The 13136-nt window shown below is 34.1% G+C and overlaps 1 protein-coding gene across 4 annotated transcripts in view; it reads right to left on the bottom strand.

Annotated features, from left to right (window-relative positions):
• Nucleotides 1-13136, bottom strand: part of BRINP3 (BMP/retinoic acid inducible neural specific 3) — a 393852-nt gene that overhangs the window by 184329 nt on the left and 196387 nt on the right. For 3 of the 4 annotated variants that reach the window (XM_070501568.1, XM_070501567.1, XM_070501566.1), the window contains exon 3: nt 9603-9793. The exons of the other annotated variant lie outside the window; for it this stretch is intronic. In XM_070501568.1, coding sequence (XP_070357669.1) covers nt 9603-9793 — 191 coding nt within the window. The remainder of the gene's footprint in view (nt 1-9602; nt 9794-13136) is intronic. 4 annotated transcript variants of the gene reach the window in all.

The raw sequence follows: 13136 nt of genomic DNA, 5'->3' as shown, positions 1-13136 counted from the left end.
TGGAGTGGTCCTTTGTAACAATATGAACAATAAAACAAACCTTAATATATGTTTAAGCAATCGAAGATGAACATAGGGAAATGACAGCCCATAGTTATCATCATAAATAAGCGGAACTTTCATTCTCTATCTACAGGAGATTTTCAAAATATTTCCTTTGTATTTCAAAGAGCCTACATTTGTTTGTAAGGCACAGGCAAATGTCTTTTTTTCCTATTCTGAGAATAAATATGTATCGTAGATGATAAGGAAAATCAAATGAAAAAATATTGTAAATCTTAATATAGTTTTATTACTAATTTTACCATTTATTTATTTTTAATGTGAAGGAAATGTGATATCATGAAGGAGAGGAAAGTGTGAGTTTTAGAGTCAGGTGTATGTGAGGCCAGATCCTCATAGCCCAGGGTCTCTCTATTTGATGACTGTGGGCTTTGGTAAAATTACACATGTCTTCAGCATTCCCATCTCTAAAGCAGAGGCAACACCCTACTCTCAACGGTTTGAGAAAATTAACCAAATAATTCCTCTATAAAGCCTGGCAGAACACATATCATAAGTACAATAAAGGTTGGCTTCCTCTCCTTTGCTTTTTTTCTTAGGGCCTAACAGTAAATGAAGAGGCTTTAAACTTTCATAAATTAGCATTTCATAGATATTAAATTTCACCACAGGAACCTGGACTTAGTCAAAATTGTTTTCTAGTGGATCTTGTAATCAAGATATATGGGATTATTAAGGTTATCCCTTCTAGTAACCGGTAAAGAGAATCCATTGATAAATTGCTTATGGTTCTCTCCGGTGGAACATTAATCCATGTATGCAAAGGCTTTCTCTGCAAGGAAGCATGTAAGGCAGTTTCAATCTGCAGTTCAAATTACCATCATTGTTCTTTTATAAATACCTTGTTTGAAATTCTTACAACGGATCAAACAACTCTGTGATGTAAGCTGGCTAGCTTATGTTAAATTTCAAGTTTTGTACATCAGGGATTGTTACATATCTGAGATCTCACTCACTCTACATGGAAAATAAGCTTCTCTCTTTCTCCTAAGGGATCTATTTTTAAAATTATACACAGCTACCATGCCTTTTGATGTTTATGGTCTCCACATTCTTTGAGACTTTTACAGTCAGTCTTAAGAAAGAAAAATGGCTTCTCAACTTCAATTGTAAATCTCACTCAAGTATCCAATTATAAAAGTTCATCAAAATTCTACGTAAATAACACACTATATTCAGATTTAAAAACTGAGATATTCAATCAACTAAAAATTTGTGTTCAAATGTCACTTTTATTCATATTTTTTAAACCAGCTGTAGCTCATAAGCATGACATGAGTTCCAAAGGACATCCACACATTTTGTAAAAACTAAATGTGATTTTGAAAACGAGTCAACATTCTGAGTCTGTTAGAAAATGAAAAAGATTAATGACTTTGGATATAAAAAGATGTGATTATTTCACATAAAAATCATGCAGCTGTGTCTTTTACAACTCAAATACTGTGACAGTTAATGGACATTAAAAGCACATAGTGAAAGATGCTTTCATAGAGAATTAGAAAAAGAGGACAACAAAACAAACAAACAAACAAAATCATGACATCAATGTTATCCTAGGATTGCTTCATAGGAATGGATTTGGTACATTTGACATGCTGTGGACCTCACAAGTATGTATTTTGACTGTCCTGATTTTTAAATCATCTATGTTGTATCCATGAAGAATAGAAAATTTAAAACTTTCATATTATTATCTTTTCACTTGAATTTTCTCAATTTGCATATATGTAGCTATTGAGGATAGAAGTAATGTTCTCAAAAAGTTAGAACGAAAACAATGGATAAGAGAATGCATAGAAGAATCCTAGAGATAGTTCAATAATGATGATGCAGCAGATTCAATTATTTTTTTGCGATTATTTGCTGCACCATCATGGGTGCCAACATGCATCCATGGATTAATGGCCCACTGTAGAGAAGAACCATGAGCAGTTCGTGAATGATCCCCTTTAACCTGGTGCCAGAAAGAAAAATGCTTAGGTCAGTGGCATACATGCAAGCCAGCTATGCCATGATCTTGTACAGGTTTTCAGAGGCATCACAAAAGTACACCTGTTTCTTCACTTTTTCCCTCTGCCAGGAAGACTGCGTGTTCCAGAGAGAGCCTTCTTCAGCTTGATTCCCAGAATGAGGAGACACCCAGAGCAGAATCACAGGAGATCCACAGTTAAAACATAGAATATTAGGGAGACATAACCATTATAGTTATAACCCACTGAGATTTTTGTTTTTACTGCAATGAAGCTAACTCTCAAAGGTCGGCTGTGTTTTATTTCATCATTGCTACTGCCCTTGGTTTTGTCTACTGACCTAGAATATATACGATTCCACCCAGAAAAAATGTGCATTTATGGCAGATCTCTTCCTGGTCATTTAACTTCCTTACACTTGATGATCTTAATGCGAATGTCTGTCTTGCTTTTGCGTGAGTTTCACTTAGAAAGAACTGTTATTTGAGTAGAAATTCTTCTCACAGGAAGAACCATTGCAAACACACTTTAAATGTAATTGTTTGTAGGTTCCACTTTTGAATTATTCTTTTTGCTCAAAAATGTTACCCTAGTTTTGCTAGTGAGAGACGACATTATTCCTTGTCCTAAAGTCTTACAATATTTCGGGTATTGCTGTGCTTTGAAATTATATTTCAGTTTTCATAGTGTTTATTTTGCTCTCCCTACTGACGGTCATCTTTCCTTGGTTTAACATGTTAAAAAGTATACATCCTGATAATATCTATCTCTCCACTAATATAGTGTTGTAGGAAAAAAGACAATGTTTTAGAAACAAATAGACATAAGGGGGGAAAAACAATCTTAGAAAAATAGGCTTCTGACAAGAAGCAGAGCCAAAAAACAGACATGTTGGCTTAACACCAATTGGCATCTGAAAGATATTATGGGAAGGAAATAGCTAGTGTTACACAGCTTTGAGAAAGAAACATAAAATGTTTTGTAAAACATTCTAAAGAAAAGCAGCTGACCTTATGGTTATTAACAGTTACCCCCCCAAAAAAAAGTCTGAAAAATTTCTAAACAAAATTGCCCCGATACCGTATTACTCTCTATAGAACAATGATATGAAATGGCAGAGAAACTGGGAATAAGTCATTCCAAGATTAGATGGAACTGAATCTACCCCGAGTGAAATCCAATTCAGTTCCTTCTATTTTGGAGTTATTTACAAACAAGGCTATAATGGACATTTTTGTTATGTATGGTTACATACTCCTGCCATTATTTTGGTAAGATTAATTCTCAGGAGTGAGATTTCTGGAAGAGTTAAGAGCACTCTAAATTTACACAGATGCTTTAAACAGCACTGTGAAAACTTAATGTACGTATAAATCACCTGGAGATCTTGTTAACATGTAGATGCTGATTCATTAATCTGATATGGAATCTGAGATTCTGCATTTCTAACAAGCTCCAAGGTGATGCTGATGCCGTCTGACCATGGACCATACTCGAGTAATGAGGCTCTAAACCACAGTAAAATTTATTACCAATTTAAATGCCTGTCTTTATCAGTGACCTGTGTGTTCCTTTAAGGAAGGTCTTGGATCTTTGCACTATTAGAGGTAACTAATTTGCCAAACAAATGGACAGGTGATTTACCTACCTTATCAAAGTGCTGTAAAGAAAAATAAGAAAAAATCTAATCAAATTTATAAAATTGAAAACTTAACATTTATCTTTTGATTTCATTGCCGGGAATGTCATTATTTAGATAAACTGACATAACAATTTTAACCTCATTTTCTTCTTTGTTATCTTTATTGTTATTTACATAAATGGTTGCAAATCATTTTAGTAGATAATTGCTTTACCAACCATTAAAAGTTAATTAAAAATATTGCTTTAATTTCAAATTTTTCATTTTCTTTAGCAGAGAAACATGAGAGAGAGTGAAAGGAAGAGAGAGAGGAAAGAGAGACAGAGATGGAGAAAGACAGAGCCAAAGAAACAAGAATTGATATAATTAATCTTAAGTAGTATGAGTAAATATTTAGTTTTAAATACCAGTATGGCAGTCATTTTTTCCCCTTCAGTGCCATTATTTTTATGATTGCCTAGGAGATGAAGCTTCAGAAAATGTTTCTTTTCCTTTCTTTCAGTTCTTTTCCTTAAAACAGAACATGCATTCTACTGGAAGAAATAGTTCCATGCATTTTCAATATGTTCATATTTGCTAAAGAAATAAATTACATTTTTTTAGCAGATTTGATTCTTTAATTATGTTACAGTTAAGCTAAAATAAAAGGAGTTTGTACTTCCTAAGAAGAGACCAAGTGAAAATGAGAAAGACAGCTGTTAATCGATTTTGAAAGAAGGTGGCATATGACTTAGAATTAAAAACTATCTGTACATACTTTATACAGAATGTAATTCACATAGAGGAAAGTGAGAATTGAGTATTTCTGAAATTAAATGAGAATACTTGGATTTTTTATACTTATGAGGATGCAAGAAAATAAGAAAAAATCTAATTGATATTCTATGCATATTGTATCTTACAGCCTGACTTCTGACCTCTGTTTTTTCTCTGAAAGAGATATACACACACAAACAATATATGGTGAAACTTTCAAGCTATATGAACAACTCTGCAGGCATAGTTACTTTATACACTATGTGGTCATTGAGGTAGTACTCATTATTTGAAATAACTATTCTAGTAAATTAATACTACTCTGGACATCAATCATACCTTTTTATATTCTAACAATGAAGAAAACATTTTCTATATTTAAACAAAATTAAACATCTGATGAAATGCTTAAATTGAGCAATATGGTAACCACAAGATATATTCTCATCAGAAGCACTTTGAAAAAAGGACCCACAAATGAAAAAAAAAAAATTGTAACTATTTCTGCTAAAAATGTATTTGGATCCGAAAATGAAGAAAAAAAATTGTAACTATTTCTGTGAAAAATTTATTTATGGCTTTTAAACCTCTGTGCATTCAAAACCAGTAGTCAAACTGGACTTCTTTTTATGTTACACAGAATAAAAATATTTTTTAAAGTTGTAAATGAACAAATTTTAATATATTATCTGTTTGCTCCTAGAATAAATTTTGGCCCAGTTTTTAACAATATCTCTATCAGGAAGAAAGTATTTTTTCCTGCATTCTTCTTCATAGGATAGTGCTTTACCTAAACGGTGCCCACTGTCTCTGCTTTCCTGATCTGCCCACAGAGGCACAGTGAGTTGATAGACAGGTGGTGTAGGAAAGGGACCACCTGTAACCCCACCTCTTCCTCTTCCTGTTGAGGATGTGCTTATCAGGAGAGAGCACACACTTTGGTGCACACCTTAGTGCCTTAGGCGTAAGAGAGACAAGCTTCAAACAAGAGCCGTACACAGGATCCTGTGACTGTGGGTGGCTCAGGGATAAGAGGATGCCTGGCTGGACAAGTCTATGTGATTCTGGAGATAAGGATCAGGTCACATCTAAAATTACTATAAACATTTTGTTATAACATTTTTATAAATTTTTAAGTGAAATTTTTGGTCTTCATCTTCTTTAATCCTTTTCAGTTGATCCAGAACCCAGATTTGGTGCTTTTTAGTTGACACCTTCCCTTTCCCAAGTAAGCCCAACAATTTTAAGGTTGTTTTCTTTTTTTCCTATTCACGTTTTTTTTTTTTTTTGTATTTCTATATGCAGTACACAGATACACTTTTATTTCAGTATTTGTCACATATTGTATTATAATGAAATATATTATAAAAACAGTCATGAAATATATTCCATAGCTAGAAATAAGTAAATCCCAGGAGTGCAATCTTTTTCAAGATTGATTCTCTAAAGTGAGTAGCTTATTTTAGATATTTAAACAGTGATTGAGTTTAGGTATCATTATCCAAAATAGAAGCAAGCTAAATTACTATATTGATAAATAGTCTGGAAGCCATAAGATGAAATAAATGGGGAAAATGACATATATCGAAGAAGTTTTTTTATAATTTATTTTTCCCTATAAGAAAATAATTCAATCACTGGCTTTATCTATCTTAAAATATCCCATTAAAGGCTTCAAATATGCTATCCAAAGTTTTATGTCTAAGTCAATAATACGACGTACTAAAAAACTTTTGGAAAAAAAGATATTTTTCGTTTATTTCCTTTCCATCACTTTTTTACTGGTAGTGAGTATTTTATGCTCAATTTTTTTGAAAAATGTTTAAATTTAGTTGAAGATCCAGTTACTTAGGGACTGCCTACTTATGAAATATCTGTTTTTGTGTTTAAAATACATGCTTATATACACGACATCATCAGTGTGTTAGTTTTAGTATTGTTCCTTAGTCTTAATCAACCAAGGAGACAGAGAGAAAATTAGCTCCAGTTAAATATGACCAATTTAAATTTTTCAAAAAATAGAGTAATATAATTTCATGTTCAGTCAGGTAAAACATATGAAGCTAAAACATACTAGCAGCAACGAAAAAGGTTTAGAGTAATTACAACAGCAATAATTTAAAAATTGTCTGACATCAACCTGCTGTGCATTTTAATTGCAAATAGCTTGTTCGTAAGCTACTTAAACAATTTTATGCATTTTAGCCAAATGATTAACATCTCCCGACAAAGATTCCTGAAGAAAAATATAAGGAACATTTAGAAAAAAAAGAGAATTCCAATAGAAAATACCAGAAACACTAAATCCAAGGAATACTCAGAGATTAGAAGGTGAGTGCGGGTGGCAATTCTATCTTCTCTCCTATTCAAGAAAATGGTTAAACAAGACTTTTAAATAATCAAAGTAAGGCGATTTTGAGAAAACATATTGCCATCATTGAATAATCAACCTGAAGAAATGCCTTAATTCCACAAACATTGTTTATGAAAACAAACAAAAAACATACAAAACAAAAACTCATCTTCAGGCCAAAATGTGGCATCCATAATGCCAAAACCGTGAAATGAATCAAGAAGTCATAATTTTGCTACTAAGGAACACAAATGTCTATGAGAGTCATCTGTGCCTTTTGATCTCTTCTGCCCTCCCTCTGCCCCTTCCTTTCTTATTAGGAGAATATATTTCACACTCTGAAATTCTTCTGGGTACTCCACATTGTGGACACAATGGTCATGAAGCCTAATATGTCTCAAGCCCACTGAACTTTTTTTTAAAGTTATAGAAATAATTTAATTTTCACTTTTACTTCAGATTTTATTGCATCAATAATCATTGCCATGCCTTTTTTTTATTTTTTTTTGAGGAAGATTAGCCTTGAGCTAACTACTATCAATCCTCCTCTCATTGCCATTTCTAAGCCAAATAGACACACCTTTCACAGAATCAGCTTTCACAATATTTTGTGATTTTTTTGCTATCCACACTACTGTAATAACAATAGCAATAATAGAAATGCATCACATGTTTAAATTATTCCATATGCTGTGCCAAGAATATTTTCCTACATTGACACTAATTTTCCCACGACCACGTCACATAGGTGTTTGTGCTAAAAAAAAAACAGTAGAAATCAGAGAAGTTACTTAAAGTTTGAAAGTTGGTTAAAAAAAAGGGGGGAGTCAGGATTCAACATCAGGCTCATTTGATCTCTTCATCTTGTTATTTTACTATTATTCATTAATGGAGGAAGGTGATGGAGAGAGAATGTGTAATCACAGCTAGCCTTTCTGTCTGCCTGAACCACCTACATCTTCCATCTTTAATTCCTTAGGGTTGCAAGGTTGACGTATTTCCTCAGTGTGCCCAGGGATCTACTACCTTCCCGACCTCTTTGTGTCTTGCTCACCTGCTCTTGCTTGCGTCCTGATTGCCATCAGTTGCGACTTTATTTGTTTAACTGACCCGTTTTGGCTGCCTGGATTTGCTTCTTTCACTCAGCCTTCTTCCTGAATTAGATCTCAATTCTCTTCTGTATACTTTTGACACTTATTTAGTGAACTAGACAACCTCAGCCTCCTAGCATAGTGTAGTTATAATTACTCATTTAACAAGAACCTATGTGTGCCCTCACTATGATAACTATGGGAGTACAGGGATGACAAATACAGGTAAGGCCCTTGTTTTCAAGAAAATATGAAGGAATGACAGATAGTAAACCAGGAAACAAGTAAATAAAATATTTTCACATAGTAAATACTATGACAAATGCAAAGGAAGATCATGAAACAGTAGAGAATGTTGGTGGTCCACGGCGTTACTGCTGTAGAATGGTCAGGAAAGTCCTCTCTGCGAAAGTAATATTGGAGCAGAAACATGTGAAAGTCATTTGACTGAAAAATAGAGCATGATGGAGAGAGAGAAAAGATGAGGTCTGAGATAAAAGCTAGTGTCATATAATTCATGTAGTGCCTTATAAACCATGGCGGGACATTTGGATTTCATAAGTGGCTAGTTATAGATTTTAATTAAAGTAGGGTATGATTTGACCCGATTCAGATTTTAAAAAGATCTGTGTGAAGGATGAACCTTATGGAGTATTCTAGGAGAAACACAATGGTGACTTGGTCTAGGCATGTCTGGGTAGAAGTTAGGAAAGAGTTTGATATGGGATATGTTCTGGAGAAATAAACTGACATGATCTCTGACAGGTTGGACTGGCAGATAAACGAAAGAAAAGATTCATCATCTAAGACTGGGAAAATGAAGAGCAGGTGGCCTTTCCTGCTACCCCACCATTGGTGTGAATCAGCCTGACTGTGTTCAGCAAACTCATTGAGAAATTGCCAGGGGAGCAGGGGCTCAATATTTTCATGGCTTTCCTATCCAATTTTATTCAATGCTCTTCATTACAGGAAAGAGTAACATCCATTTCTAAATGAAATGGGTGGACATTATTTAAAGTCCTACAGAAAATTAACTACATTGAATGTTGGGATATTTTTAAGTTTTAGGAAAATGTCATATATATTCTATTACACATTACCTATCATAATATCATTTAAATGTATTCAAAATGCTGAATTATACATCACCATGATAAAACACATATTTAATGGTGTTAAACCACAGCTTTTTAAATTTTTACAAATTAAAAATTGAGGAAGAAGTGACATTAATTTTTACTTTCACGTTTTGCATGATAATTGATATTTATCACTCTTTCCATATCATATATCAACCACAATCAGAAATACTAAAATAATGCTAAAAATAATTTTAAGATCTTCAATATTTACTCCAGGAAACCCTTCCTGCTCTCTGTAACCAGAAGCGATGACTCTCACCTCTGATCAGCTTATTAATCTCTTTTTAAAAAAAATTTGGCACATCACCTTGCGTTGTATAGCAATAACTATGCTTATATTTAATGTGTGCTATTAGATTGTAATTGCTTCCAGGCAGAAACTAAGTGATACTCATCTACTTCACCATCATAAACACCATCCTAGGCATTTAGTACTAATTCAATATATGTGTTGAATAAGTTAATGAATGAACTCTAGAATTATTCAGACGGCAGCTATCTGGATTAATTGGCACGTTTACTTGATTTATACAGTTTTATGCACAAGCACACACAGGCACAAATATTTTCAAATAGTCGTACCTCCCAGAGTAGCAGATAGCAAGAAATGAGTCCCATATTTCTTGATAAGGTTTTCTGTGATTTGCTGAAGGGTAGGTCGACGTCCCAAAAGTCTTATGTTGCGGAAGAATTCAGGGGCAAGAGGCAGAGGGGAGCCAAGGAAATTTCTTCTCTCAACTGCAAGGTTATTTACTTTCCAGCGGCCAAACTCCCTGAAAAGCAAATTTATTTTGATTCATAAGTACATCATCTACCTGAATGTTTTCATTTGAAAAGTTCACTGGGTAGTTTAGCTGGGGTCACTACATCACAACAGTTCTTGCTTGTAATAAGATGTCATGAGCTGTGAGTAGGAAAAGCAATATTTAAATTTGATTGAACTGGAGTGAATATTCCAAAACCAAGTCACGTAGAGGAAAAGTAAGCCACTTCTAGTAAATAGCTTCTACTGATTTTTTTTTTCCCAAGGAAAGATGTACTCATAAAAAATGATTTCATTATGCATAGAATATGAATGTAGAGTTATTAAGAAAAAAAACTAAGGTAATATTTTATCATTTTCCAAGGGAAATGGAAAAAAGAGAATAAATTTATTTTCATCACTCTAATGATTCTCTATTCACTTTAAAATGGAAACTTGTAAAACCTCAAGGATATGATGAAACTGTACAAGAATTTAAAAAACATGATCAAAAGAGAAACTATTTTGTTACAATGATTATTGTTTACAACATATTTTGAAACTCAAAGTCCACTTGATTAGCAATTTCTTAAGATGCAAAATGACTTTTAAGGTGGATTTGGCCAAATTGGAGAAATGGCAGATGTAGTTATAAAAGATTTGTAGATTTAAAAAAAGATTTATTGGCAGCTGGCTCAGCGGCATAGTGGTTAGGTTCTCACGTTCTGCTTCAGTGGCCCAAGGCTCGCATGTTCAGATCCTGGGTGCCGAGCTAGCACCACTCATCAAGCCACGCTGTGGTGGTGTCCCACATAAAGTAGAAGATTGGCACAGATGTGAGCTCAGTGACAATCTTCCTCATTAAAAAAAAACAAAATACAATAACAAAAGATTTATACATTTATATTGAGTTAAAATCCACCTAGAAATACTTTAGAAAAGAACTATGGTGAACTAGATCAGCTGATATCAACTATACAGATTTTTTCTGAAGAGTGGTCTGAAAAAAATCTCAAATAACTTCCACAGGGAAGAATTCCCCCTACCAGGCTTAATACTCCTAGATGTGTTATTTAATTCAATTACTGTTTAGCAAATAAAATGTTAGTTAAATATCGTATAAATATATGCCATATTTACTTAAATTTTTGCCTCCAAGAAATGCCTGCAGTGTACCGCAAACAGTACATGAGGATACACAGCTGTGAACCAGACCCCTACTGTCCACGTCAAAATGGAGTTCACATCCTAGAGAAAGTTTAAAAAATAAATAAAACAAACAAGTTGTTAAATTAAAAAAATTTCAGACTGTGTTGGGGCTGACCCTGAGACGTAGTGGTTACGTTCAGCATGTTCTGCTTCAGCAGCCTGGGTTGGTGGATGCAGATCCTGGGTGTGGACCTGCACCACTCATCAGCCATGCCGTCGTGGCAACCCACATATAAAGTAGAGGAAGATTGGCAAAGACCTTTGCTCAGGGCTAAGCTTCCTTAGCAACAACAACAACAAATTTCAGGCTGTGTTAAGTGGTGAGAGCCTGCTGCAATGGGCAGCAGAGCTGTGGGCAGTGTGGCCCTATTTTATTTTAAGTGACCCAAGAGGATGACTCTGGGGAGGCAATATTTGATATTAGCAATCTCTGAAGGGGAAAAGAGTTGCTAGATGCAGGGTCACAGGGAAAAGATTTACACAGAACAATAAAGAACAGTAAATACTTTCAGGACAAAGAGGCATGTCCCTGAGAAAGAGTCCCTAACTGTGAAAATTTTGCTTGTAGGATGCACATTTGGCAGCCAAACAAGCCATGCAGTCTTCTGGAAACTAATTATAAGATAAGATTCACTAAGGAATCCAGGAAGGACTTTGACCTGAAAATAAGTTAACTTCCGGTTTCCTTCTTGAGAAACTCTTGCTATCGCCTATATAAATCAGCTGATCCAAACAGTTTTAAACAGTATTGTTCTACCAAGGGGTCTCAAACTTCAGCACCTGTTAGAATCACCTGGAAACTCCACCTCAGACTTTCGGATTCATTATGTCTGGGGTAGAGTCAAGAGTTTGCATTTTTAACAAGCAATGCTAATAACGCTAGTCTGGGGATCACACTGAAGAAAACTACGGATTCGATTATTTGGTATATTGCCTTTGAAATTTACTCCAAGTGCTCTCTTTTTAGTCAATTTAGGGCTTTTGGGGGTACTACACCAGATTTATTAATTCATGCTTCCCCAGAAGAGTGTCAGAATGTCTTTGTTATCTTTCCAAACCTGGATTGATATCAATAATTTTTTGTTATGTCTTTTCCTTCTGTAAGCAACTTACCTGAATTTATTTGTGCATGTGTGGTTTCTATATATACATAATCTATGTAAATATATATTGAAAATTGTGAAGGAGAGTATTTAAAATAAAATGTTTGTTTTAGTACTTTGTGATATATCACAAGGCATGTAATAATATAATGCTTCTAAGAAGTTATTTATTAAACCATGATCTAAATAACAGTTGCTCATTAACTCCACAGCATATAGGGTTACCCTCGAACATTTACTCTTTCTATTTGCTGAAAAATGCTGATAATTTTATCAAGGGAGAGATACATAACTTGAACTTAAAGTTGTGGTATGTATTTTTCAATGGTTTAAAGTGCTAAATTTACAAACTCGTATGTATATACTCATAGATTAAGAAGCGAACTAAGTGAATTAATGAGGCTTCAAAGAACCAAGAAGATTGATTCAATGGTGATATTTTACATCCCATGTAAACGTTTTCTAAATGGCTATTTCTTCCTAGTTGACTGAGGGTAAATATGTATTATAAGAGTGCAAATCTAGCCTTCCTTATCTTTTTTAACAATTATATATATACGAATACAAACCAATGACCTATTATGACCTGGAGTATTTACAATTTTCTTTAATTGGTTCCTCTTAAATTTGACAAAGAACAGATGTAATATGAAAAAAGCTGTAAGAAATTTATGTTATTTTCTAAAATCAGCTTATATACTAATTTAACAAGAAAATATATTAATGGTTTCCTATTTATTCTCTATTACTACCAGAAATCTTGCCAGTAATATAGATGAATGTAAGAAAACCTCTGATCTCAAGGGATCAAAGACTGTACTAAGCAAGCTAAAGTCTGAACGAATAAATCTCAATTCAAAGGCTTTAAAATGTTTTATTTTTGCAAAAATACAAGGGTGTGGGGCCAGCCAGGTGGCACAGTGGTTAAGTTTGCACATTCTGCTTCAGCGGTCCAGGGTTCACTAGTTCAGATCCCAGGTGTGGACCTACACACTGCTTATCAAGCCATGCTGTGACAGGCATCCCACATATAAAACAGAGCAAGATGGGCACGGATGTTAG

This window comes from Equus asinus, chromosome 30 (genome assembly GCF_041296235.1).
Source record: "Equus asinus isolate D_3611 breed Donkey chromosome 30, EquAss-T2T_v2, whole genome shotgun sequence".
NCBI lineage: Eukaryota > Metazoa > Chordata > Mammalia > Perissodactyla > Equidae > Equus > Equus asinus.
Note: the sequence above shows the minus strand (reverse complement) of the source record. Positions and strands in the feature narration are given on the sequence as shown.